The sequence below is a fragment of the Nannizzia gypsea genome, genomic scaffold (assembly GCF_000150975.2).
Source record: "Nannizzia gypsea CBS 118893 supercont1.2 genomic scaffold, whole genome shotgun sequence".
NCBI lineage: Eukaryota > Fungi > Ascomycota > Eurotiomycetes > Onygenales > Arthrodermataceae > Nannizzia > Nannizzia gypsea.
The window spans coordinates 3152034-3178860 of NW_003345200.1; the positions used below are offsets into that span (position 1 = coordinate 3152034).

The 26827-nt window shown below is 48.7% G+C and overlaps 12 protein-coding genes across 12 annotated transcripts; 6 read left to right on the forward strand and 6 right to left on the reverse strand.

Annotated features, from left to right (window-relative positions):
- Positions 1-1040: 1040 nt before the first annotated feature.
- On the reverse strand, positions 1041-3557 carry MGYG_03195 (Ca2+/H+ antiporter; the record flags this gene model as incomplete). Its single annotated transcript, XM_003175625.1, has 13 exons — positions 1041-1080; positions 1186-1274; positions 1349-1402; positions 1485-1498; positions 1586-1805; positions 1893-2206; positions 2274-2306; positions 2374-2621; positions 2676-2717; positions 2771-2818; positions 2884-2947; positions 3018-3479; positions 3527-3557. The coding sequence occupies 13 exons, from the start codon at positions 3555-3557 to the stop codon at positions 1041-1043; spliced, it is 1659 nt and encodes a 552-aa protein (XP_003175673.1).
- A 504-nt stretch (positions 3558-4061) lies between these two features.
- Positions 4062-5838, forward strand: MGYG_03196 (phosphomevalonate kinase; the record flags this gene model as incomplete). Its single annotated transcript, XM_003175626.1, has 2 exons — positions 4062-4612; positions 4749-5838. 2 exons carry the CDS (start codon positions 4062-4064, stop codon positions 5836-5838), a joined length of 1641 nt encoding a protein of 546 aa, XP_003175674.1.
- Positions 5839-6241: 403 nt separating this feature from the next.
- On the forward strand, positions 6242-9299 carry MGYG_03197 (DNA replication licensing factor mcm6; the record flags this gene model as incomplete). Its single annotated transcript, XM_003175627.1, has 4 exons — positions 6242-7860; positions 7924-8059; positions 8119-9111; positions 9177-9299. 4 exons carry the CDS (start codon positions 6242-6244, stop codon positions 9297-9299), a joined length of 2871 nt encoding a protein of 956 aa, XP_003175675.1.
- Positions 9300-9917: 618 nt separating this feature from the next.
- On the forward strand, positions 9918-10866 carry MGYG_03198 (hypothetical protein; the record flags this gene model as incomplete). The annotated part of the gene is made up of 4 exons (XM_003175628.1): positions 9918-9951; positions 10009-10153; positions 10340-10448; positions 10519-10866. 4 exons carry the CDS (start codon positions 9918-9920, stop codon positions 10864-10866), a joined length of 636 nt encoding a protein of 211 aa, XP_003175676.1.
- Positions 10867-11016: 150 nt separating this feature from the next.
- On the reverse strand, positions 11017-14072 carry MGYG_03199 (chloride channel protein 3; the record flags this gene model as incomplete). Its single annotated transcript, XM_003175629.1, has 7 exons — positions 11017-12000; positions 12076-12430; positions 12482-12807; positions 12856-12933; positions 12990-13349; positions 13415-13482; positions 13547-14072. The coding sequence occupies 7 exons, from the start codon at positions 14070-14072 to the stop codon at positions 11017-11019; spliced, it is 2697 nt and encodes an 898-aa protein (XP_003175677.1).
- A 462-nt stretch (positions 14073-14534) lies between these two features.
- Positions 14535-15320, forward strand: MGYG_03200 (hypothetical protein; the record flags this gene model as incomplete). Its single annotated transcript, XM_003175630.1, has 4 exons — positions 14535-14598; positions 14657-14742; positions 14830-14914; positions 14971-15320. The coding sequence occupies 4 exons, from the start codon at positions 14535-14537 to the stop codon at positions 15318-15320; spliced, it is 585 nt and encodes a 194-aa protein (XP_003175678.1).
- A 478-nt stretch (positions 15321-15798) lies between these two features.
- MGYG_03201 (cytochrome b-c1 complex subunit Rieske) lies at positions 15799-16817 on the forward strand (the record flags this gene model as incomplete). Its single annotated transcript, XM_003175631.1, has 4 exons — positions 15799-16108; positions 16234-16322; positions 16422-16572; positions 16636-16817. 4 exons carry the CDS (start codon positions 15799-15801, stop codon positions 16815-16817), a joined length of 732 nt encoding a protein of 243 aa, XP_003175679.1.
- Positions 16818-17531: 714 nt separating this feature from the next.
- Positions 17532-18960, reverse strand: MGYG_03202 (sensitive to high expression protein 9; the record flags this gene model as incomplete). Its single annotated transcript, XM_003175632.1, has 2 exons — positions 17532-18394; positions 18459-18960. The coding sequence occupies 2 exons, from the start codon at positions 18958-18960 to the stop codon at positions 17532-17534; spliced, it is 1365 nt and encodes a 454-aa protein (XP_003175680.1).
- Positions 18961-19336: 376 nt separating this feature from the next.
- Positions 19337-21123, reverse strand: MGYG_03203 (1-aminocyclopropane-1-carboxylate synthase 11; the record flags this gene model as incomplete). The annotated part of the gene is made up of 8 exons (XM_003175633.1): positions 19337-19400; positions 19464-19682; positions 19757-19924; positions 19986-20065; positions 20128-20333; positions 20414-20816; positions 20882-20923; positions 20995-21123. The coding sequence occupies 8 exons, from the start codon at positions 21121-21123 to the stop codon at positions 19337-19339; spliced, it is 1311 nt and encodes a 436-aa protein (XP_003175681.1).
- A 564-nt stretch (positions 21124-21687) lies between these two features.
- Positions 21688-23919, reverse strand: MGYG_03204 (hypothetical protein; the record flags this gene model as incomplete). Its single annotated transcript, XM_003175634.1, has 3 exons — positions 21688-23154; positions 23218-23541; positions 23632-23919. 3 exons carry the CDS (start codon positions 23917-23919, stop codon positions 21688-21690), a joined length of 2079 nt encoding a protein of 692 aa, XP_003175682.1.
- Positions 23920-24719: 800 nt separating this feature from the next.
- MGYG_09012 (hypothetical protein) lies at positions 24720-25299 on the forward strand (the record flags this gene model as incomplete). The annotated part of the gene is made up of 2 exons (XM_003175635.1): positions 24720-24808; positions 24870-25299. 2 exons carry the CDS (start codon positions 24720-24722, stop codon positions 25297-25299), a joined length of 519 nt encoding a protein of 172 aa, XP_003175683.1.
- A 326-nt stretch (positions 25300-25625) lies between these two features.
- On the reverse strand, positions 25626-26748 carry MGYG_03205 (hypothetical protein; the record flags this gene model as incomplete). Its single annotated transcript, XM_003175636.1, has 3 exons — positions 25626-26386; positions 26500-26638; positions 26704-26748. The coding sequence occupies 3 exons, from the start codon at positions 26746-26748 to the stop codon at positions 25626-25628; spliced, it is 945 nt and encodes a 314-aa protein (XP_003175684.1).
- Positions 26749-26827: the final 79 nt, after the last annotated feature.

Consider the following 26827-nt stretch of genomic DNA (forward strand, 5'->3'; position numbering starts at 1 on the left):
ATATTCCTAGCCTAGCCTAGCCAGCCAGGCAGACAGACGGACAGACAAAAAGGCAGGCAGAAGTGTCATCGCCGTCGCCGTCGCCGTCGCCGACCAGAAAGCCAGCCAGGACCCGGTCCGGGATGCCAACTGGCCTGACTTGACCGGAAAACTTCACTGGAAGAAACGCCAGGAAGTTTCGACTCGGGCTCGGGCTGGACTTTCGGCATCGCTGGCTTCATGTCTCCCGTCTTGGTAGTCAGACGTTTGGTTGACGGATAACGAGACAGCTAGTCGGTTAGCTGGTTCGCTGGTTGCATCGCCTGTTGATTTAAGACTTAGCACTTGCGCCGGGGAAGCGTTGCTGGTCGGGAGATCAAGCCTCTTGAACCGAGAGATAACACGCTATACACTGTCGATCCGATCGGCCCTGCTTATGCTTATGCTTATAGTTATAGTTATAACCTGTTATGCTTAAGCATGTTGCGTCTGCCTGGCTTTCTTCTGCTGGATCGCTGGATAGCCTATCTGCGGCGGGTTCGGTCAGCGCGCATCCGGGGGGATGAAGGTTGCAAAAGACAGACTCAAGGGGCGACGGTCAGGCTGGTTTGCTATTTTATTTTATTCTATTTTACTTGCTTTCCGACGGCGAGCTCTTTCTTTCTTTCTTTTTTCCTCTCTTGCTTTTCGTTGTCAGTTGACGATGAGGCGCGGCCCGGCAGGTTTTGCAAAGTTGCAAGACGCCTCGACGTTTCGGCGGTTTTTTTTTATTACGGTCATTGTTTCTCTTTCTCTCTCTTTGTTATATTGCGTAGGTAGTTAGGCTGATTAGATGAAGTTACACAGTGACTCTATTAGAGAAAGGGCAAAAAAGAAAGGGTGAAAGGTAGTTAAATAGCCAAGGGTATCAATCACAGGAAAGGAAGCAGATAAAGGAGGCAAGTTACCAGCCGCAACATGGTGTGACAATAGCGGGTTTGATAACGTATGAAGTAGAAAGAACGTGAAAAAAGGGAAGAAGAAAGACATGAATCGGCAGATGTCATGGAGGTGATCGATGTCTACATCCCGTGCATCTTCTCGCTGCGGGATGGGTAGAACCTGCAGGATCGATCTAGTGTCAGCTATACTTATGTATGTACGCACATACACCACGCAAGGGGCCCGGCGGGAGACAGGGACAAGGGGGAGGAACCGATCACTCACCATGCAGCAACTGAGATGATGATGTAGAGGGTCATGAGTTGGACTCCTTCTAACCAGTGTGACTTTCCGTCTTGGATAAGGTAGTTGACCTATTGCACGGTTTGGTCAGTTCAGTGACCTAACGAGTAGTAATGTTGTTTGGCCCATGAGGCATGATACATACCAAAAGAACGGTGACGAAGAGCACTGTGACTTGGAATCCGTCAAAATAAAGAGTCTAGTCTTGTGTTAGCATAGGTCATACGAGTAGGCGGGATGCAAAAAAAAAAGGGCATCCGCTGGACTCTAGGTTTTATTACCATGTCATCCTTTCCTATAATGGGGTAACTTATGGTTAGTCGAGAGCTTCATACACATATATGGAGATATGGGGTGTAATAAAAACAGTTCATGTACATACCGGCAATCCAACCGATGACTACAAGAAGCGGTAGCACAAGTAGGGCTATCTGCATGCTTGAGCCGACAGCAACCCCGATCGAGAGATCCATCTTGTCCTTCGCCGCCACGGTGACAGCAGTAGCGTGCTCTGCCGCGTTTCCAACGATAGGAAGCAAGATCAAACCGACGAACGTTTCCGAAATTCCACCAGATTCAGTGATTGCATCAATCGAAGAAACCTATTTTCGGATCTGATGAGCGGGAGAACACCATCTTGTGCAAAAGCAAGCAATTGCAGCAGTATGATAGATAGGTATAATACGCACCATTGCCTCTGCACAAAGGGCGACCAGAGCGGTGGAAGCGCAGAGAGTAAAGACAGCAACGTATATGCTGAGCTGGGGTTCCTCTTCCTCATCGGGGACCACCACTGGGTTCTGCTGGGCGTTTTGTCCGCCCATGGTAGCCGCAAACCCAGCTCCAATTTGAGCGATGCCCTTGGAAGCATCGCCATCCTCGACCTTCTTGGACTTTGATCGCTTTTCTACCTTCTCGCTTGGTGTGTTGAAGATGGAAGCATGGGACTTGAGCTGGAAGAACAGATAGGCTCCGTACACAACCAGCAAGATCACACTGGTACCTACATGATGGTTAGTTAATATTACCTAGGTGGTTACCCTCCTTTGATGTGGTATATATATACTGACCTCTGGAAATCTCCGCAATGCCTGCCTCGCCATCTAGTTGATATAATTGGTTAGCAAATAAAAATGAAACCGTTATAAAGCTGAGAAAGTCCTAGCATACTTCCTGACCAGGTGTGGAAGGCCGTGGGGATGATGAGACTGCCGACGGCCAACGCGAGTAGACTGGAGGCTGTCTGAGCTACTGTCACATTGAAATTCTGCTCGATACGGGTCACGCCTCCAACGAAAAAGGACATGCCCATAACCAGCAACAGGTTGGACAGTATACTTCCGATCAGGGAAGTCTGCACAATGACAATCTCGTTCTTGAATAGCGCAAGAATGGATACAATGAGTTCAACAGCGTTACTAAAGTCACAGTTAGCAAAGTATTGAGTGGCATTCCGCTGGCAGAGCACTTACCCAAAGGTGGCATTAAGAAGTCCGCCGACAGTCTCTCCGGTTCTGCAAGGCGATTGTTAGAGATGAATTGATGCAGCCTTCAGGGGTATACATACCTCATGGCAATTTCCTCGGTTCCATAACTAAGCATTGCAGCAAGTGGTCTATCCAAACTGTCAGCATTTCTGATCTGCGGTCTTCTTCAAAGTGTAACAAGCCCATATCTTACACTATCGCAATGAAGTTGACCACAAAGACGGCGACCGCGTTGACCTTGAGATAATACATAATAACTTCCAGGCCGTCAGTATATATAAATATCATTTGGCCGCCTCCCCTGGTCTCAAGGATTGAACAACGTACTTCCAGCAGGAGCAGCAAACAAGAGGATATTGATCCACGAGCTGAACAAAGTAGCTCTCAACTGGCCAGCAATGGTAAACTGCTTTGGGTGCGCAGCGGTTGGCGCATCTGCTTCAGGGCTGGTCTGCTGCTGCTTGTTCATCGACTCTGAGCCCTCCGAACCTCTCGGGGCGCCGTTCTCGCCGTCCTGGACATCTCCAGCACCGCGACTGAGAGGCTCGGTGCTCGTAACAGGCTCGGTTCCAGCCTGGAAGCCGTCGGTCCCAATGGTCAGGGGCGCTGCATTAGGCGTAGTCTCTGCCTTTCCGGCCGTGTAGTTGTTGTTATTGCCGTCGCCTGCTTCCAGGCTCGACGACAGCGTCCTCTCCGGACGAGACCTCGTTCTTCCAAACGGATTGTGGCTCGGAGCGTCTCCTTCGGCATCGTACCAGGCCAGCGACCTTGCTTGGCTGCGATAGTGATCTGCTCTCCCGTTAGCAGGCTAGAAAGACGACAAGCAACGACAAGACTTTTCCAAGGAACGACAAGCTTCTTACGCATCCTTTATCCAACGGTTTGTCGCGCAGGTCCCTTTTGACCGACTGACCAAGTAACTAGTTAATTGACTGGTTCGCTATCGAGATTGTGTCTGCTGTTCGTCGTTGTATTTGAAGAGAGACAGAGAAATAGAGGGAGAGAGAGAAAGTCGTCGAAATCGCCAAAAGGGGAAAACTTCGACGTCCTTTGTAGTTATTTCTCTCCAGCTACAACACGAACAGTCTCATCGCTAGGTGTAACTAATGAACTAAGGGAGCCAGTCAAGACATATCTCCGTCTCCGTCTCACGATGAAGGAAAAGGGGCCCAATCCGAGCCCTTTCCACTAATTTCCATCCCCATACTTAATCTCTTGCCGGCGAGTCAGGAACCAGCAATTGCGCCCCCTGAGCCAGCGCCTCGCCAGGGGATCCAGCTGTGAACAGCCACATCGCATCGTATACGAGCCACCGCGAGCGCGCGAGACTAGGGCAAGCCTGCAGAAGCAAAGACGGCTTAAGAAGCTTAGATGGACGATGCTGGGTCAGGCCTCAGCCACAGCAGATCCGTTGTCCTCTCACCCGCCGAAGCTGCGTCCCGCCACCTCGAGCTCGCCCGCCAGAGAGTAGTATCGTTCGCAGCCGTCAGCACAAGGGCTGCACACACCGCGAAGATGATAGAGCAACGACAGGCTGCGACCGAGACGGCCGTATCGGCGCCCGGAAAGGTGCTGCTTGCGGGAGGGTACCTGGTGCTGGACAGGGACTACACGGGGACTGTTTGTGCCCTGGATGCCAGGATCCATGTGGTGGTGCAACAACAGAGTGTGAAGAGACGGCCGTCCGCCACGGATACGCAAACAGAAGCTCCTTCACAGCTGAGCGGCGGTCAGGCAGCAGCGGACGGCAGCTCAGGATCAGCTGAAAACCCACCGGCCATCGTCAACGGCGGGGCGCAGGAAGAAGCGGTGCAAGATACTGTCATCGTCAAGTCGCCGCAGTTTGTTGATGCCGTATGGAAGTACAAGATCCAACGATCTGACAACGGAGGCGGCGTCAGGGCCGTGCAGTGTGATGACGGGTTCGTCGATATCCCCCTCCTCTGCCTTTTCCTCCTCTTGTTCCCTTGTCTGCCCGGCTGTTTCATAAACCCGGTGCCCGTTCATCTTAATACGGACGACGAATCAATGTAGCTAATCACCTCGTGAAAATGACAGGCCCCGAAATCCATTCGTTGAGACATCTTTAAATTACGCTCTTACCTACGTGAGCTATGTCTCTGCCTCTCAGAATATTGGATCTCTTGTCGTGACCATTCTTGCGGATGACGACTACTACTCTGAAACTACGGCGAGCAGTACATCCGACAGCAGCTATGCAGGCTTCAAGAAGTTTGGTGTCCGGTTGCAGGATGCACATAAAACAGGCCTAGGCTCGTCTGCCGCACTGGTAACCGCTTTAGTTTCCGCGCTCGTCGTGCATCGGACCGTGCAACCCGAAAAGCTCTCCCAAAACAGAGCAAAGCTACATAACTTGGCTCAGGCTGCACACTGCGCTGCACAGGGGAAGATTGGCTCTGGTTTCGATGTTGCTGCTGCTGTTTACGGATCGTGCTACTATAGACGGTTCTCTCCGTCCGTGCTTGCTAACTTGGGTGAACCCGGCTCACCCAACTTTGAGGATCGCCTGTTTGCTATTGTCGAAGATGTCGATGCAAGTGCACCATGGGATGCCGAGTGCCATGATATCGGGTTCAAGCTCCCCATGGGTATACGAATGGTTCTCTGCGATGTTGACTGTGGCTCCCAGACTCCAGGCATGGTGAAGAAGCTCCTTCGCTGGCGAGACGAAAACCGCGAGGAAGCGGACATCATATGGGCTAACTTACAGCTAAACAACGAGAAGATACGACTTGAACTGAAGAAACTGCTGCACAGTCCGGGGGCAGACTTCAACGAGCTACGCAACTTGCTGCTCAAGTCAAGGATGTGGATTAAGACAATGACGAAGAAGAGTGAAGTGCCCGTTGAACCAATGGTACAGACCGAGCTTTTGGATTCTCTGGGCAAACTGGATGGCGTTATTGGCGGTGTTGTTCCCGGTGCAGGAGGCTACGATGCAATCGCCTTGCTTATGATAGATGACCAAGATGTCTACAACGACGTCTGCACGCACCTAAAAGACTGGCATAGCACCGTCGAGGATGATTTTGGCGGCAAGATCGAAAGAGTCCGTCTTCTTGGAGTCGGCTACGGTTCTGAAGGCATCTTGAACGAGCTTCCAGTCCGGTACAGCGGATGGATATAATGAATGCCCATTGTCCCGGCTGCACCAACCATACCAAGATGCTGATGCCTCTTATGCAGTTTACGATCATGAGTCAACGACCACGTAACTAGACCAGCAATTGAGTCCGTTTTCATCTCTTTTATCAAGCATCGTTAATATTGAATCGCATTGTTACTGTCTGTCATGTCTAATTGTTTGCTGCTCCCATCTCGTCCAGCGGTCATATTTATATCACGTGGTAAAAACCACTTTACGCGTAGGCGCGAACTTGACGCGACGTTTTTTTCCTTATCAAAACTTCAACTTTCGACAACAAGAAAAAAAGAGGGAGAGAAGCGAACGACTGAAGAATACCGACAACGCCTGCTGTTGCTGTCATTTACTTCCCTTTTTTTATGTTAATGCCAATGAGACATTTGCCATGTCGTCAATCCTAGATCAACTTATGACCTCCGAGGCGGATGGCGGCCCAATGCTGGATAGCTCTCAGCGGTCCGACCCCCCGCCAACGAGCTCCCGCCTCCCGCTGGCCTCAGAGAGCAATGCACCCATGAGCGAAGCACCAGAGTTTGCTGATGATCAGCTCGTTGGCCCTGGGAGCAGGTCTTCCCGGCGTCCCCGACACCCTATGTACGGCGCAGGAGCTCCCCCCGTCCGCGATGTAGCTGGCGAAAAGGTGCAGCAAGCCTTTGAGGAGCTGCTGGAAACACACATCGAAGACCCCATGTCATCTGGCGCCCCTCCTACATCATCAGAGATGCTCAGTGATAAATACTATATCTCCCAGATCCACGGAATGCAAAAGCTACAGCTGTCTACCCTCTACGTCGACTTCACCCACCTAACTTCCAACCAAGTATTAGCCGATGCGATTGTCAACCAGTACTATAGATTTCAGCCCTACCTTACAAAAGCACTGCATAATTTAATTGCAAAATATGAGCCGCAGTATTTCCGTGCGCATAAACAGCTCGGAAGTCATTCGTCACAGGCCGGAACTTCAACCGTAGCGCTCGATAGCACGGAACCGGACTCTCTTGCTGGGAAAACCAGATACCAACAAACCGATAAAGTGTTCACCCTAGCGTTTTATAACCTTCCGCTCGTTTCACGGCTTCGACAACTGCGAACGGCACAGATTGGAATGCTTTCTTCGATATCGGGAACCGTTACCAGAACGTCTGAAGTACGTCCAGAGCTTGCGTTGGGGACATTTATTTGCGGGAACTGCAACACTGTTTGCCCGGATATCGAACAAAGCTTTAAATTTACGGAACCTACCCAATGTACGAATGCTACGTGCGGTAATCGTGTTGGATGGCGGCTGGATATAAGGAAAAGTACGTTTGTTGACTGGCAGAAGGTAAAGCTGCAGGAATCATCACACGAGATACCCACCGGAAGTATGCCCAGAACTATGGACGTTATTCTACGTGGAGAGATGGTTGACAGGGCAAAGGCCGGTGAAAGATGTATTTTCACTGGAACGCTTGTCGTCATTCCCGACGTCAGTCAATCGGGTTTACCTGGCGTTCGACCGGAAGCAACCAGAGACTACGGAAACTTCCGAGGAAGTGATGTTGGCGGCAGCGGTGTCAGTGGTTTGAAATCACTCGGTGTGCGAGATCTCACGTATCGCCTGGCTTTCCTTGCATGCATGGTGACCCCCGACTTGTCGACCCCTGGCCAGTCATCAAACCAGAACCTCACAGGCCAATCTCCAAATATTCTTTCTTCCTTGAACCAGGTTGAGGCTCCAGATGATGTTGAAGAAGAAGCGCAGACAGCTCTACTTCACTCATTGACCCCGTATGAGGTTCAGGATCTGAAGCAGATGGTACATTCCGACTACATATATGCCCGACTAATCGATTCGATTGCTCCCATGATTTACGGTCATCACCAGATTAAAAAGGGATTACTTCTGCAATTAATTGGTGGAGTCAGCAAACGAACGGTAGAGGAATCGATGCAGCTTCGTGGTGATATCAATATCTGTATTGTTGGTGATCCGTCTACCAGCAAGAGTCAATTTTTGAAGTACGTCTATATCCAGGCCTCTATGCTATGATGCCGCATTCCATGCATTAACCCATCCTCTAGATACATATGTAAGCTGCATCCGCGAGCAGTTTATACCAGTGGTAAAGCATCTTCTGCCGCCGGTCTTACTGCAGCCGTCGTTAAAGATCCCGAAACTGGAGAATTTACGATTGAAGCTGGAGCTTTGATGCTTGCTGTAAGTTTTAGTTGACACCGCCTACACTTGTAACCGGAAAATCTCTAACACATACATAGAACGGGGGTGGAATTTGTGCGATTGACGAATTCGACAAAATGGACATAAGTGACCAGGTTGCTATCCACGAAGCCATGGAACAGCAAACCATTTCAATCGCCAAAGCTGGGATCCATACAACTCTTAACGCACGAGCAAGTATATTGGCTGCTGCCAACCCTATAGGAGGAAGATACAATCCCAAGACGACCCTGCGAGGAAATCTTAACTTCAGTGCTCCTATTATGAGTCGATTTGACCTCTTCTTCGTTATTCGAGATGACCCTAATGAGACAGTGGACAGAAACCTTGCAGACCATATTGTCAACGTTCATATGAACCGGGATGAAGCTGTTAAACCCGAATTATCCACTGAGCAGCTACAGAGATATATCCGGTTTGCACGAACATTCCGGCCAGTCTTTACCGAAGAGGCTAGGGCTTTAGTTGTTGAGAAATACAAAGAGCTCCGAGCGGATGATTCGCAGGGAGGTATGGGCAGAAGCAGCTACAGGATCACCGTCCGACAGCTGGAGAGTTTGATCCGATTATCTGAAGCAGTGGCCAAGGCCAACTGTGTGGAAGAAGTGATCCCCAGCTTTGTGAAGGAGGCATACGATTTGCTAAGGCAGAGTATCGTTACTGTCGAGAAGGACGATGTTGACGTTGACGATGAGGAAGAGCTTGCTGCAGCTGTAGGAAATAACCAACCTGAGACTGAGGACCACAGCATGATGGATGAGGATGATAATACGCAACAGAACACAGATGCCCCACAAAGCACCGGTGAGAATCGATCTCATAAAGTGAAGATAACTTACGATAAATACATGCGTGTACTGAACGTTCTCGTACGCCGTGTCAATGATGACGAGAACCGGAGCGGAGAGGGTGTTGAAGAAGAGGACCTCATCCTTCACTATCTTGAGCAGGTCGAGTCTGAACTGAATAATGAAGAAGAGCTTGAGCAAGAACGGTCTTTGGTGACGAAGATATTAAGGAGAATGGTCAAGGTATGCTTACTATCGCCGTTTATGCCAATCTTGTATACATTAGCTAATATGATGCCACCAAATAGGATAACATCCTTATGCAAATCCGAGGAGACGGGCTGATGGAGACTGATGGCGGAGAGCAGCCTGCTGATGAGCCTAAAGTGGTATATGTCCTGCACCCGAACTGCGCAGTGGAGGAGATGTAACCCGCCAGGGCCGTCTTGGGTTTCCGTTTTAATCTTCCTTTTCTTTTTCATGGTTATAAATGCCTTCTTCCTGTTGGATCAACGATGATATGAAGAATGGGTGTGTCAGTGAAGCAAGGAGTGTGGGATTTACGATGCATTTGATATTCAAATCGCCGACTACGAACGACGGTAAAAATGGCTTAATAGCCGTTAAAGATTTATATACCCCTTTTTAACCAGTCCCTTATGCAACTACTTACCTCGTAAGTCATACAATAGCTACACTTTTCCCGTAAATACTCCATAGCAGGCTCCCCTAGTAGACGGCCGGATAGTTGTCGTCTCTCGCCAGCGGAAGGTATTTAACTAGAACGCCAAGGCGAGCGTCTCACAGGCTGTTTAACTATTTAACGACACCTCCTATCAAAAAGATCACAGCCGTCTAACTACCCATGATCAACGAGCCGCTGCGGCAAAGACATAGTTAGCTAAATAACCAGCTAATCATCTCCAGCTCCAAGACCACTTGGCACATCTCGTGCTTGACATTGCTCCAAGACGGAGCGCGTATCAGTTTTGACTAAGCAAGAGTAGCCAGGGTAAAGGGCGCCAACAGCGGTGGGAACAGGGTGAAAAATGGCGAGACGAAGGAATGTCCATGGCCCCGAGGGTATGAGACCATCTAATATCCATCATTGAAGAGTGAGGATCTGACCAGAATTGACAGGCGGCCTCTCTGGACTGCCAGAAAAAGAGGAGCTTGAGCCTCTCGAACTCCGCAAGGACGAGAAGATGAGCCAGCATTCGAAATGGCTGATGCTGGCGCTTGCTAGTGGTGCATTTGCTGCTATGAATGGGCTCTTTGCCAAATTGTAGGTCTATGCATTGTTTGTTTCTTTTTGATAGTATTTGGCATTTAACAGTGGTGATGCCGTCACTATGTACGACATCTGGTTGTCCGTACTAGATACGGGTGGCACACGTCCAACCACTCAATGACGACCTTTTTTGAAGCTACTGTAACTACTACATATGATTATCTGCTGACGTTGCTGTAGAACTACGACCGAGCTTACTACCAACATCTCGCGAGCAATATCGCACATATTCTCCCCGTCAAAGGAGACCACTTCCATTGACGTAGCAGTGGAGTACCTCGTTCGAGCAGTACGTATACTGTCCCAAGCACCACGGGTTGCCACAGCTGCCTAGTTCGCCGACTGACTGACTCTTTCAGGCCTTTTTCGGGCTGAATCTCCTCTCCAATTTTATTATGTGGACGCTTTTTACTCGCGCCCTGACTGCATCTCCATCAACCACCAAGGTGACCATCACCAACACCACTGCAAATTTCCTGGTCACAGGTGTATTGGGTATGCTTGTTTTTAGAGAAAATGTAAATGCCCAGTGGTTGATCGGTGCGGCTCTGATGGCTGCTGGGTGTATTATCGTTGGGTTGCGAGAGAACCAGAAAGAAGACGAGGTTTCTGGAGCCAGTCCTAGTGTGAATGGAGAAGATATAGGACTTTCTGGAAATAGAAACTCGGATGAGGAAGATGATCTAATTGCCCTCGAGGAGGACTAAGATATATAGAAGATCTATATTACCCGGCGTGTTCTTCGAATCCGGCGTTTTACAAAGCGGTTGGCATACAAATATAAATCTATCGTGTCATACATAGCTAGTTTAACATTACATACAAAAATTAAGATCCAAAAATTAAAGATAACAGCCCTAATGATCCCGCTCTTCTAGCTCGAAATGGGTATCCACGTCTTCAGTGCCATCAACTATCTCCACGGAATCATGTCTTCGTTGTTGTTCCTCTTGAGAAACCTGGGTGTAGCCTGTCCCTGTGCTTGCCCCTTTAATTCGGAAAATCTTCTTCGCGAGCCCAGTAGCCCATAAAATTAGCTGCCATGCCTTCTTTTCTACAATTCCTTCCTCAAGACCAGCATGGATACCAGTAGTAGCATCACCAATTGTAGCAGCATTGGCATCCGCATGCTCTTGATGTTCCACTTTGAATTGATACTTCAAACAGTCTTTCACGGTAACAAGTCCTGATAAGTGGCCACGGTGCTCAACCAGAATAACCCGAGGGCCCATCTTCTTAAATATTTCCATCACCGTCTCAAGAGCGAGGCGAGGATGGACGGTAATGGGAGCCATATCAACATATGGGCTCAAATCGATTACCCTTATTCCAGAGGATGATGCTATATCATCAAATGTAACGGGTGTTGCGCCTGTGTCCCACTCACTTCCTAGAGGAGGGGAGGAAGACGAGGGCGTAGAAGGTCCAAATAGGTCGCTGGTCGGAGAGCTTGATGTAGGGCCACCGCTGGCTGAGTTTCGCTGCCGGACAAACTGGCACCTAGCATTTGGTGCTAAGAGTCCCTCCCGTTTTGCACGTCTTATGGCAAACTGAAGCTCGGTGCGGCCAATGAAGCCGACTAAGGTCATTGAGTCGAGATCTTGGACAATAGGGAAACCCTGAAACTTATGCTTTTGAAGCATCTGTTCGGCCTTATTGATCGAAAGTCCTGCCTCGGTAAATACAATCGGGTTGCTTGTCATGGCGTGAGAAACTGGTACGTTAAAAATGTGTTCTTCCTTGCTATCAAGGAATGGGAACCCATTGAACCAGATCATGCGGTCAGCAATGCCTCCTTTACCAAAGTGATCACTAACTGCCTTTGTTACTCCAACCACAATCTGTTCGAATAACACTATATTAGCAGATGTATTACCAACGAGATTAGATACATAGTTAATATTTTCAGATCTTACCATTGTAGGGAGAATGTAAGTCAATGCACCTGTCAGTTCATACATGATAACCGTCACTGATATGGTCAAGTGCATTATCCCGCTTAGAGCAGCGCCGGCCCCAAGAAGCGCATAGGTTCCCGGAGTAATACATGGAACATCAGGCTCACAAGATGCAAAAAACTGTGAGTCCGGAAACCGTTGGTGGAGAGCTTGGACAAGGATTCCAACCATCCTGCCGAACGAGGCTCCAACGGCCATAGACGGCACGAAGATACCAGCAGGAACTTTGCATCCATAGGATATGATAACGAAGAATATGCGTAGAATAGTCGCTCCTAGGAGAGAAAAGACCATCGACCAGCGGTTCTTAGCTCTATAAAACGAGTCAGTATGACCTTAGAGCAAGGGATTCGAAGATACTTACTGGCAAATCCCGTTGTAATCATGTGGCCCTTCGCACTCCCGAAAGAGAATCTCCATCATCTCGGTCATGTTGATCCTCAAGAACATGTTTGGATAGCAAACCAAAGCCGTAAGACCTGCTAGGGCCGTGGCCTCAATGATTGGATGTTTCGAAAGATATTTCTTCCTAAATGCTTGTGCTCGCAGATTCCACTTCATGACAAATGCGCCATACAAGCCACCAAAAACTCCAAGGATAATGAAGAAGATAATTTCGAATGAGTGCCATGATCTATCATACTGAACCTGAAACATGACTAACTGTCCCGTTCTGAATGGATTTATTATCTAGATTCTTGTTAGTACTAATAGATGGCAGTTTAATGTATGACGTACAGCAAGGACACCAGTCGCTACTAAAGCACAGAAGTAACTTCTCCAGAGAGTTTTCAGCGGGAAGTAAGATGCCATCTCCTATAACATTGGTGAGTGATAAGAGTCAGAATGGATAGTGTGAATTGTTAACGCACCTCAAGAGAGAACAGCACTCCGCCGATGGGGCTTCCAAAAGCAACTGCGACACCCGCAGCAGAAGTCACAGTCAAAATCTCTCTGGTTTTGGCGGCGTTTCGTTTATACTTGCTGAACCAACGAGATATAACATTGCCTGTACAGACAGCAAAGTGAACACTAGGCCCTTCTTTACCAATTGCAAGGCCAGAACCAATGGACAGAGGTAGAGCAAGCGACTTTATCACTAGAGTTCGAGCACCAAGGAAACCTTTCATGATGAACCCCGCGATGATGACTTTGATTTCGGATATACCAGAACCCGCAGCATATGGGGCAAATGCATTGACGAGCCCTGCAGAGCTGAAAGCAAAAAGAATCTAAAAAAAAAGACGTTAGACCCTTATCTGAAGTACGTTAGCAAGCCGGTAGGGATAAGTCGTACCGCAAACATGAAGTAGACAATGTAATTGAAGAGAGAGAAAGAACTCCATCGCTTCCACTCGGGGCAGCCTTGATAAATATATAGTCAGTTAAGGATTTATAGGTATCTCATGTGCCTAAAGGAGCTGCCTACCGTCATCTGCGCCCCAGCAGCAAAAGGCCTCGTTCAGGTAAAATCCCGTGGTACAGTACCCAAGCTTCACGTCTGCCAGCCACTCGGTGACAATATTCAGAAACCCAGCATTAAGACCAATGGCCACACCAACAATGGTCATCACTAGCCACGCCTGGCCTGCATCGTAAGCTTCGTCGAGCTTCCGTCTCCATCCAAAGGCACCTTCTTGGTCCCAGAACCGAGCTCCCTTAGTCCTCCATATGCGCCGACGAGCCTGCTCCTGAACAGCATCCTGGACCCAGTCAATTGTAGTAAAGTCCTCATATCGTTTTATTTCGCTGATTTCCTCTGTTATAGCCGTCTGCCTGATGTCTACGCCCGTAGAAGCAGCAGCTCCGCCAGCCGTCTGCGCATGGTCGTGAGAGTGAAGGGAGTAGCTCGACGTCCGCCGTGCATGGAGATCAGATGATCTAGAAGCGCTCGAGAGACGGTTCTGCGATCTTGGACCGGCGGACGAGGACGAGGAGAGGTGTCCTGGGTTCATGACACCGATCTATATGCTGGGTATCATAACTATGACCATACGCCTGCCGACACAACCCAGCAACCAGGCGTCAAAAGAACGGCGGGAACGGAGGATTATTCACTTCGTCGAGGATCGTCAAAGGTCTGCCGGGTAGGGAAAAAGGAATACCGTCGAGAAATGCAGCTTGGTGTAGGCGCGGAGCTGGGGCTGAAGGCGTCGCAAGGCCGCAGTGGATAGTTGTTTAGTTCCTTTCTTGACTCTCGCTGCCGTTCTTGGCCAAGAAAGCGCAAAAAGGGCGGCTGTCGCTTGTTAAATGTTAAGATCGACTAAGCTGCAGCGTTAAACAAATGACCAACTACTTCCGAGCACACCAACAAGGGGCCGGAGACATCAATTTGAGGATAGCTACGCAGCGATAGACCATTGAAACAGTTTTTTTTCATTTACAGTGTCCTTGTCGCAGCTACAGTCAAGTCGAGAATGCCGCCTGCCAAAGCCGCCCGAGAACCCTCAGGCGAAGCAACTGGCCACTCATCCCTGCCGTGTATGTACAATGCGTTTTACAGGTTAAGGTACCTAATACTAACAGGAAATATCTACAGTGGCCAGGATAAAACGAATCATTCGAGCGGACGAGGATATAGTACAATGCTCGACGAACGCGACCTTCCTTATCGCTGTGGCGACTGTAAGACCCCAAGGAGGAGGAGGGAGCAGAGAGTGGGAAACAAATTCGGCCTTGGTGTGGGCTAACATATACTGTTGCATTATATAGGAGATGTTCGTTCAGTATCTCACAGAGCAAGGATATAACGTGGTCAAGTCCAATAACCTGAAGAATCTGCGATACGCCGATATAGGTACGTCCCTCGCGAATGCCTATACTATAAGATAAACGCTAATAGACTATGCTCAGCCACTGCTGTCTCGCGTATCGACAACCTTGAATTCCTATCGGACGTGATACCGAAGACAACCACATATGGAAAATTCAAAGAGAAACGGGCAAAGGAGAAGGCAAAGGAAGACGGCCAAGTTGTGAACCAGCGGACGCTAAAGGAGATGCAAGTACGCCAGAACGGAACACCAGAACGCTCGCGGGAGGAATCGATGGTTGACGTAGGCGAGCAGAACGTGAACGAGCTGTCCCCCCGTCCGCCGATGGTCATACATGCCTCGCGGTCTCGCAGCAGGCTGGTGGACGAAGAGCCAGCCGAGCAGCGGCCGAGCAGAGACGACGACGACGACGTCGATATGGCGCTTTAAAACACGCACGCATTTTTTTCTCTCCCCTTTTTATTTCTTTGGGATGGGCGTGGGATGGCGTCTGGCTTATTATATATTCGACCAATTACCCATTGGCTGGTGCATGGAGCAGGTATACACGGAACATGAACATCATCATCATTATTTTCTGCGTCTCTGTCTCTGTCTCTCTATCGTCGTATCATCGTAAAATCACCGCGGTGCTGCCGTCAAGTAAATGTTATCAAACTTGCTGCCAAAATACCGAATATCGACCCTTTCTTCAGCGTCGATGTGGTGAAGATCCGACTGACCAATCAGTGTGCGGATGATTCCGGGCGTCCAGAGAGAAAAAACCCAAAACCGACGCAACTTCATCGAAACTCCAACCTCAACTTCGACCAGCTCGACAATCCAAGCACCACCGCCTCCTCCAGACCGACCGACGTCTGCGTGCAAGTCTACCGGTTGCGCTCAATTGCTCTTCTCCAGGCTCGCCATGTCGCCTCTCGCCGCCTCTTCCGCCAGCTCTCTCCGGGCGTGTGCCCGACATGCCAGCGTTGTCCCTCGCGCCCTCGCTGCCTCGTCCGTTGCCCAGCAGCGACGAGGAGGAGCCTCAGATGCCTCCCAGAGTGCTTCGTTCGATAGCCCGTTCGCCAAAAGCAGCGGCTCTGCCTCGACCTACAAGATCCCAAGCTTCGGCAAATACGCTAGCCCTCGTCGTGAGAGCACAAACAAGACCTTCTCCTACTTTGTCGTCGGTACCATGGGCATGATGACCGCTGTCGGCGCTAAGGCTACCGTCCAAGGTGCGTTCCGTCTTTGCATTGCGTGATGCTGGCTGTCAATTGGGGACGGTACATCGGTGGTGGATGAATAGGACTGGTTGTGGATTTAGTGACTTCTTCGGCTGACATTTCCGGGCTCAATCCAGATTTCCTTCTCAACATGTCTGCCTCCGCCGACGTTTTGGCCCAGGCCAAGGTCGAAATCGCCCTTAACTCGATCCCAGAGGGCAAGAACGTACGTTGCTCCCCCCATAGGCAATATACATCTCCACACAATATATTGCGGAGGGCAAATATTATATATGCCATTATCATACTCACGCCACAACACTAGGTCATCATCAAATGGCGAGGAAAGCCCGTTTTCATCCGTCACCGAACTGCTAGTGAAATTCAGGAAGCTCAAGATACCAAATGGGAAGGCCTTAGAGACCCCCAGCCAGATTCTGACCGTGTCAAGAACCCCGAATGGCTTGTCATGTTGGGTAAGCAGCACAATCATGTTTGACCCGGCAAGGCGTTGAAGTTATTTTGGCTAACATATGTAGGTGTCTGCACCCATCTTGGATGCGTCCCAATTGGCGAAGCTGGTGACTTTGGCGGCTGGTTCTGCCCCTGCCACGGCTCTCACTACGATATCTCTGGCCGTATCCGAAAGGGCCCCGCCCCATTGAACTTGGAGGTTCCAGCCTACGACTTCCCAACCGACGACACCCTTGTCATCGGTTAAGCGGGCCGTTTTCGCTCCCAGCTTACCCATCCGCTTCAACTTTCAGCAGTCACCGAGTTGGTTTTGTTTCGGCCATGGGAAAACAGACCCAGGAAAATAGACAACACAATACAAAAAAAAATGCGCCAGCACCACTATGGCCTCTTTTCTACTCGTCACCCCGTCTTCTATTTCCTTGATCCGCGGGATGTAGTGGTTTCTTCTTCTTTTTAGACGGAATTGTACAACTCATCTCTGGCCACTCCGACTTTTTGATCTTGCTTGGAAGTCTGTTTATACTTGTATTACTTCCTCCCATTTTTTCCCTGTCTTACCTACCTGCTCTATTGCAAGGCTTCTAGTCTCTTCGTTTTCTTGTCTGCATCTCCAGTTTCCCTTGTATTATTCTCCATATATAAAGCCCTCCTCCGCTTTCATGTATTTCTCCTCCCTCACCCAAACTAAAATATACAGGAATTTTTTGATAGAAATAATGAGCATGGAAGGTTAGACAAACTTCAAAATTAAACAATTAAACATAGGGGAATTTACCTTGTTTTTCTATTATTCTACATATCTAGACAGAGGGTTGAAGAAAGGCCATCTATGTACAAATGTTATACAGTCTATATGTGAGATTCCGGCTTGAACGCTTTACTTCCTCCACCTTAATCCTCTCTCTTTTATCCAACTTTATCAAAAGACTCGTAGCCGGATGATAGGTGTACGGAGTAATCATTTATGACTCAGCCGAGATATGGCAAACAGGACTCCTCCCATCACGGCAGCACCTACTGCCGCACTTTCCAACACCACAGTAGTCAAATCTCGTTGTAATATCGTAACACGTCGTTCAGTGAAGAAGGCCTGGGATGACTTCCTCCAGGCCTCGGGTGCTAGATCAAGATCTGGTGGAAGTATGGGTGTCAGAGGTGGTAATTCCGGGGTCGATATTTGAGCTTCTACAGGTTCTTGCCGTGTATTTTGTCCCTCCATGGGCGTTTCAGGGGCAGAATCAAACTTATCCGCCCCATCAGGTAAATCAGATGCGTCTGCGGCTAGAACACTAGTATCTTTCTCCGGCTCAGAGGCTGGCTTCGCTTGCTTAATTGCTGCGGAAAGTTCCTTCGTGTGACGAACGTTCTCCTTCTCCAAGGCTTCGGCAACTTTCTCCTCAAACCCTTTGACCAGTCTTCTCCTCCTCCAGGGCTCAACCGCAACCTGAAAGACCAAGAACAGTAGTACATTGACACCCATCAAGCCCCACGTGCCCCATGTACTCATGCGCCGAATCTTATCGGACCACACCTGTTCTTCGTGATAGCGCGTCAGGATATTCTTGCTAAGCTCGGCAGTTGTTTCCTCGGCTTCACGTTCAGCGTTTGAGAGTGCTTCTTGTGTCTCTATCTCTGCCCGCTCATTGACGTGATCAGAACGGTAAAGAGATGTAAATCGTTCAAGATCCGTAGGTGTCCAGGCATGCTTTCTCTGCAGAAGCTCATTGACTTCACGCTGGGACGCAGAACGGCAGTTTATAGCTGAAGAGTAGGCTTCCTTTGCTTGACGAACTTTCTCTCGAGTATGGCGCACCAGTTCCTCTATATACCAAATGCAATTAGTTCACATCTCACTAAACAGCAATGCCGGGATTCTAGCACATACCTTGGGTCCGAATATCCTGCTTCAGTTTCTCAATGGCCGTGTACCCAGTGAGATCGTTGAGATGTTGTCCAGCAACAAAAATGTTGGATTGCAAATTATCCATCAAGTCTTCAAATTTCTTCGAGAGATTGGACCGTAGGCGCTCTTCCTGGGACGGAAGTTCACTTGTGCAGGAAGCGGGCGGTTTTACCATGCCAGAAGCATCTGCACCTGTAACTCCTCCGTTCTCCCCTCCATCCTTGGGCTGCTCAGTATTCACCCCTCCCTGAGTACCCTTGTCATTACGAGTAGAGTAAAGCCTCGAATGCGCCTTCAATTGACATATTAAACACACGAATGCATTATTCCCAGCCCATGGTTGGCGGCCAGGTGGGCGTTGGATAGGTTGGGACGAAAAGCTGCGTAGCCGACTGGACGCACGGAAGGACCTAGATTGAGTGAGCGACCCGGGCCGAAGAGACTCCCTGAGCAAGGAAAACGGTGTAGACCGCATACCAGGCATCTCAGGCAGCGTTTTGATGTCAGATTGTAGTCTTACATAGACCTTGCAAGTTGTTGATATTGTTGAGCCAGTCGCTGTTGTAGAGAAATACGATTACATAATGAGAGAATAAGGTTAATCAATATTTATTTTCTAGTCTTCTTATTGGCTGAGTTTAATGTCAACAGAAAACCAATCATATAGTTTTTTGCTAAATTCGAACTCTAATACCTCGGCTGCTTATCAAGAAAAACATCTTCTCTCTTCCTTTCTATCAACTCGCTCTCATATCCTAAAGGCTCCAGGGCCAACTGTTAAACTATTCAGCGCACTGTTCAATTTCCATCTCATACCAACATCTACATGCCAACGTAATACTTGTTAGTTCGTGTTATGATTATAACTTAACTCCTTCGACCCTTGTTGTCACCCATGGCAGGGAATTGAGGATGCGTTTAAGCCTATAAGTTTTACAAGTTAACGGGTCTCTTTCTCTTCAATGCGGATGGCTAGTGGAATCATACCTCCTTATACCCTCAGTTATCAGTTCTTCCTCGCGGGTGTACACAAGCCGGAACCACCCTGGTTCCATCCCATTTTCTTCGCTTGGATGAAGAAACAAACCGCCTTCGGAGAACTGTTTTGCTAGTGCAAATTCCTTGTCTTTCTGCGTCAAGGGCTGGGACGGGGTGCTAGGTGGTAGATATTTCGACAAGTCCAGCCAGATGAAACACCCCGCGTTCCTATCCAATGTATCTCATTTTCAGTCCGGCCTCTTTTTGGTCTGGTAGTATCGGCGGCTGGGGGTTTTACTTACGTCCCTGGTAAATATGGGATATCATGCTTTTGGAGAAGCCCAGTAACAAATCGGTATGCCGTAAGTACCCGTTTTTGGGTGTTCTCAAGATAAGTTGCCACAAATTTCTCATCATTCAATATGGTAGCTGAAATGTCTAGAGAGATTCCCGACGGGTTATTCTGTCGACTAAAATAAAGCGGTTGTTAGACATTTACGCATATATTGGTGGCTATTAGCCCAAACTTACGCAGTTGAACGGATAACTTTTACTAGCAATGGGTTTTTGCTGATCAAACAGCCTACCCGAAGCCCTGGAGCACTGAAGTCCTGTTTCGGTGTTATCATCATTGCTTATACGGTAAATATCCTGGGAATAAAAATATACTCACCTTGCTCATACCGTATATGACATGGAGGAGATTTTCATCCATCAATCCCTTAGCATTAATACTCAAAGTGGAAACGAACGGCATCGCTCCGCTTTCACCAGAATCGAAAACAGAAAGCGCGTATATCTCGTCGCTGATCAAGTGAATTTGATACTTCTGACATAACTTGAATATCTCAACGAGCGTCTCACGGGGATAACAGCGTCCTAGCTACCTATCAGCACCACCATTTCCACGTTTATACCGGAAAGTATTTAAGCAAAGTTCAGCATAACACGAGACTCACCAAGTGGGTTATGAGGATTCACAATTATAATTCCTCGAATCTTGACACCTCTGGCTTCAGCAGCAATTATTGCTTCCTCGTATTTTTTTACACCCGCTGGGGTGAAACCCTCAAGTGCACCCGTATCAGCGTAGATGATTTTTACGCCAGCTCTACTTCCCCAGTCCACTCTGAACCTGCCATAGACAGGCCGGCTGACCAGCATTCCATCACCTGCTTCTGCAAGCGTGAACGCAAGCTGTTCGCTCAGCGACGGAATGGAGTTGGTTGCAAATATTTCGCTACTCTTCACGGGCACATATGGATCAAAGTATCTGTTGACAAAGGCTGCCATGGCATCTGGGAATTTTGGACCACCACCTGCACTGGAACTGTAGGACCACACTGAATTTTCGAATTGAATCTAGGAGCATGTTCCAATTAATATTGTTTGACTCCAGAACCAGCCATTGAACGGCAATTGCTTACCTTGCCATTGATGTACGTCGTCAATTCCTCGAAAGCCAGCGGCTAGTAATTTTTAGCATCTTGAAATATTACGGGAATCAAAAGAATGGTTAGTCAACGAGAGAGACACTTACATTTTCCGCCGTGTTAAGTGATATCAATCCCGAAGGGTTTGATTTCGCATCATATTCAGATTTTCCCCAAAGTGCTCTCCAAGGCTCATCAATCACCGCAGTGATCTGCTTCCCTCTGTTCGACAGCATTGCTGGTCTTTCGGGGCTGCGATAACCAAAACTTGACCGAAGTACATGGAAATAGAAAAACAGTACGTTTTCTCCGCAAGGCCGTTACTTCGACCTTTTATATTCCATGTTGATCACGCCTCCCCTTGCGGGGACTCCAGCACCTGATACTTATTTAACATGGATTATGCCTCTCCTTCAACGCCCTTCGTAAAGCGGCGAAGTTGACCATTGAGAGCTCTCAGCCAGACTCGGTCAACGAGTGAGTTAGTTATCTGAGCTGCATGGTGTAACTAAATAAACCAACAAATGCTGAGTTTCCCCGACAGCTAAAGAAGCGCTGTATAGAGTAACAACTCCCCTAAGGATTTGTTGGATAACTAATTCAAAGGGTGCCCCGGTAGTTGGAACAGTTATTTAGCCGGAAGCTATTACGTATTTTTATTAAGTGAGCCAAGTAGTCCACGAAGAATAGTTAAAAATTGGGAAAGGCGTGTGTAGTTATATTATACAGTGGATTTACAGAATCATATATAAAGTGGCCTCCTGTGGCTAGAGCAAATATTTATACCAAAACACGGTGGTTTAGGCCGCTTCTTCCAAGAAATTTACCAACTTGGTAACAAGATCACACGCTCGGCCATGACAGCCTGACAAATCCTTTTCTTGCTCCCAGAGATCCCTGCAGCATCTCAAAGTCTCGAGAACGGTCTCCCGGGCTTGAATCTGACAGAGATGCTCTGCGGGTAATTCCAAAGGAGAGTCGTTTTTAATCAGGTGGAAACATAGGGTCATTGCAGCTGTGAAGAAATCCTGTTTGAAAAGACCGGAGAACCATGTCGCGACACCTCGGTTATGTGCCGCTTGTTCACCTAACTCTCTCTGCTGCACAAGGAGCGCTAGAGAGCACTCCAAAGACGACCAGTAGGCAACCGAGTATTCGACAAATGCTTGTGGCAGTCTGGCAAAACGACCATGCAATGTGAGCAGTACCCGGCGGAAATAGACGTTGAGGAGAATCTTTTGAAAATCAATATCAACTGCTGCGCATTCGGTAGGCTCAACTGGGCGTCTTGGAGGCGTTTGGAGAATGATTTCATATTCCTTCATCTTGAACCTTAGCTGTCGATCGTACTCTAGAGCAGTTTCATATTGAAAAGATGAATCTGCTGAATTTACTGCTTTCAGAATCTCCGCGACTAGTGGGAAAACATCATGCAAAATGACCAGCACGGTAGCATCGGTCCTTGCTGGAAGCGGTCGACTAGATATTTCGCCACTGAACGACTCATTTATTTCATCCTCATTGATATTTGCAGGTTGAGCGCATGTAAATGTCTCTATCGTCATTTGAAGTGGCATTCCCGAGAGTAATGACTGTTTGAGATCCATAAAACATATCGCAGCCCATAGCCGATTCCTCATCTCGGCATGAAAGGGTGAATAGAACCTATTGCTATTGCATGAATGGAGGCCCGTTAGCATTGCTAGCCGGACTGTAAGGCCAGTGAGTGGCCAGCACGCTTCATGTTCAGAGCATGACATGGTATATATCTGTTTTGCAATGACAATGAGGCACAACGTTCTGAGATTAGCTAATGATGGTCGATATAGGAATGGAGTGAGTCTGAGACAGGTTTCTGCGGCAGTCAACAGTGTATTGCGTAGGTCGCTATAATGCTCTGCTGTTTCAGGCGCCTCAGCTCTAGAAGCATCGCAACCTAGTGCAAGGATGGTAAAGTATTGCGCAAGCCAGCTATCATCGGCCGCATTAGGCTGATCCCAAAAGGCTTGCACTTGAAGCAGGAAAGTCGGAATGTGAAGAATGCGGTGTGATGTTTCAATCACATCAAGATAGGCTTGGACGAACTTGTCCGCTATGTCCCTGTTAGGAATAGAAGCCAACATCGCTTTTCTTGTTGATTTCGAGCGACGAGGCTTTTCACCAAATGGGTAGTTTGGAGACCATGAAGTCTCAAGAACACTTTTGGTATCATCATCGGGAATAAGCTTCTTATCCTGGGAACAAGTTGGGGTATATAGACTCTCCATCTACATACTGTTAGCTTCAGGATGCAGTAGAAAGAGTAAGAGCTAGCTTGGGGGAAGATATACATCTTGTATTAAAATGGCCCAATGAGCCCCTGTGCGGAACTTGGACCTCCATATTCGATGTGTGACTGGTGCTTGCGGAATATCACTAGAAGGGCGAGAAAGCAGGCCATCATCGTCGGCAGTCCTTTCAGGTTTTGCATAAACACACTCGTCGCCCTTATTTATTTTTGAACAACGAGCGCATGGTAACCGACGATCGCAGCGTACCTTCATACGTCGACAGCGAACACAAGATATAGTATTTCGCTTTCTTCTGCGTGATACCCAGTGCTGTGGCCCAGCCTCAGTGAGAGAATATAACCCATTGCAAGGGTTTTCATTTTCCTTCAGCGATCCCCGGAGAAAATGTTAGATAATAGAACCCTAACAATGGAAATACTTAAAAGGTTAATAGGGGTTGGATATGTCACATACATTCGATACTTCGGCGGAACCGAGGGCCTCGCTCGCCTCCGAGCCCGAAGTCGAGGTGGCCCTGTTCCGGTCGGCCGGCCGTGGATTGACCTGATTGGGGCTAGCGGGATCAGATAATGCAGTGTAAGATGCGGACGAGGATTCATGGGAGTAGCTTGGTTCCTCTGTAGGATATAAACATTCGCGGTTGGTCTTGGAGCACCGTGAGCACTGTGGCTTTCCTCGATCGCAGCGTACTTTTGCTTTCCGACACGCCTCACAGGTCTGAACTGTCCGTGTTTTTGCCATTGTCAAGTTTGCAGGCAATTAAAATAGCGAAAATTAATTAAATAAAAACAATAAAAACTGCAGCCTCAGGAGAAGCAAATAGTGGTATGATATCTTGTAGTTGGTAGCCTAGGCAAATTATATACGTTCGGCCGAAGTCGAGTCGGCCGCTGGGCGCGCCTTTGCTGTAAAATCCGAGACCTATGAGTAACTCGTTTACTAGTTAGTTATTTCTCCCACAAGGTTGATCTGATAACTCGATCAGTGACTAATGGAAACCGTGGAACGAACGGTTTGGCCAGTAGGAGCCTGGCCTCCGGCCGCGGTCTTGTATGGGGAGGCGAAGGAGGTCAAGAGGTCGGCGTCTGCCCGTTCGTGTTTATGTGCGTGTGGAGACCGAGGCCGATCTTATCTGATTGATAATCTTATCTCCGACGATCAGATAACTTGGTAACAAACTGACAGCCAACTCACTAGCCGGCTGAAAAGGAGCGTGGCGACGTTTGACAGCAGGAAGACGGGCTTACGGCGCACAGAAAAGCGGGCATGATAAAACGCTGCGTCGCCTCGAGTATTTATTTCTTCACCGACCGTTGACCCCTGTGCAAAGTTGGAGCTTACGCCTGCGAGCTGTCTGGGCCACGTGACTGCCTCAACGGCCCGTCTCCCTTGTCGAATTCGCCTATTTTAAGCTGAAACCAGCGGTTTACAGTAACAAGCACCTTGCGAGCGGATTAACTCACTGTTAATCACCAGGGTGGCCAGACGCTGAATCGCCGGCTGATTATTAGAAGTACCCAGAGAAGCCAGGATCGAGATGGATGACAGAGCAGGCTTTTTGCCTGGGTTGCGATGGTGCAAATAGTATTGTCAGAAGGGACCTTGGAATTGAGCTTGAAGAAGGTCCCATGTTAGTGACTGTTCTTTTCCCCATACCATAATCATGACCATAATTATTGACTCAACTCAAGCCCGGGGTTTGTTCTTCTCATCCATTTCAAGCCCAAAGACCTCAGACGCCTCCACAAGCAAGGAAGATTCTGGCACATTTTCTTTCCCAATGATGTCGCTGCCGGTGGTTCTATCAAAGATGCCATAATCTCTCAGGATAATATCGATACCTGGACGGCGCACCTGTTCTTACCAGAAGGATTTGACTACAGCCAGGTACCCTCGACGCAGGCTACCTATATTGTCCTAGGTGGCATGTGCGCTCCGTACCCAATCGAAAAAGACCAAGTACTGGTCCGCTCGACTTGGACGCCAAGCATCGCCGTAGCAAAGTCATATTTGGGGCCTCTGCAGAGGATCCTGATAGCCGGGGATGCATGCCATCAGACCGTCCCTACCGGCGGCTACGGCATGAACATGGGTATCGAGGAGGCTTTTGACCTTGGATGAAAGCTAGCAGCGGTATGCAATAGCTGGGGGGCCTCATCTGCTTATTTCGTATGGGGAAGACCGACGCCCAGTGACTATCCTCAGTTTTGGAGCATCGTATCCCCCTTGGTGTTGTGTCCTTGACTGGGGAAACCCACGCCCGCCACATCTGGGGCGCTAACCGTGTGCTGGTTCGGCCAGACAGGTTTGTTGCGTGGCGCGGGTATGGTGGCGGGTATGGTGGCCTAAAGGACAGAGGTGCTGCCAAGCTGGTCCTTTTGCGTATGACCGGCCGGCTGTAACTAGTTTATATAGTTGTTCATTCCGTTGCTCTTCATACTTGACATTTAGTTTACATCTCGAAAACTTTTATCAATCGTCATCTGGTCTCCCGTAGCTGCCACTGTGATGGCGCTCCCGACAATCAAAATACCTCCAAGCAAGCTTACCCAGCTCGGGCTCAAGTCCCATACGAGCTTATCCAGGAGTAGGGTAAACGCTATCTGGATATAAACGATGCTCAAGGCCCGGTTGCTATCCCGATCTCGCAAGCTCGCCGCAATCAACAGGTGGAGGAGCAAGCCAAATATGCCCATGAATACCAGCAGGCCGCACTCTGTCAGCGTTGGCGGCCTCAAAGTCTCTGTGCCCAGACATGCCAAATCCAGGGAAGTTAGGATCACAGTCCATACAGCAAAGTGATTGACTGTCACTGTCGGGTGGGCGCGTTTGCCGATTGCTGCCATTGCCACAAAGGCGGCTGAACCTCCCGCTACTCCCACCAGGGCTGCCCAGATTGCAGTACTGCGTTCAGAGGAAAAGGAAAATCCTGATGAAAGCTGGCCATGCGCGGTACAATTCTGGCAGGCACCGTCTCTACTCATACCTTCTCCGAGACCACCGGGTGGGCTCCTGATGGAGTACTGCCATGGCTGAGAAACAAGCACAGCCCCCAGGATGGATATCAGACTTGCTAGCTGTTGACCAAGAGTGAATGGCACATTGTTGAGCAGGCTAGACGAACACGCGGCGACCATGGGCGAGAGGAAGTTCAATATCGTCGCCTCAGATACTGGCAGGTAGCGGAGGGAGTAATAAAACCCCCAGACTGGGAGACGTCAGCAGCTGGCTAGTTGTCTTCTTGACGGCTGCTTGACTTAGCCGTACTTCAAGAGTAGACCAACGCAAGTAAGGCTCTTTTGGGAGGCTTTTTGAACATACTACCGAAAGCTCCTGCAACACCCCGAACTGTCAAATGGGGCCAGATGTCGTTTCTTCCAAGGGGTGCTTCAGGCACGTCGAGAAAATACATCAGCATCCAGTTGATCGCCGCAACGAGACTCATCATCATAGCAAGAACCTATTCAGTTATAGGCAAATTAGTGAGTCCATCTTCTTTTGCCGTCTATGCTTCCAGACACGTACTTGGCTTGTGTACAACGGCCTTTCGTTATCAACGCTCTGCAGCATTTTGGAGGCACATGCCATAAAAGACGAGATAATCTGAGCAGCGACCATGTATATAATGCTTCTATCCCCCAACATCCAT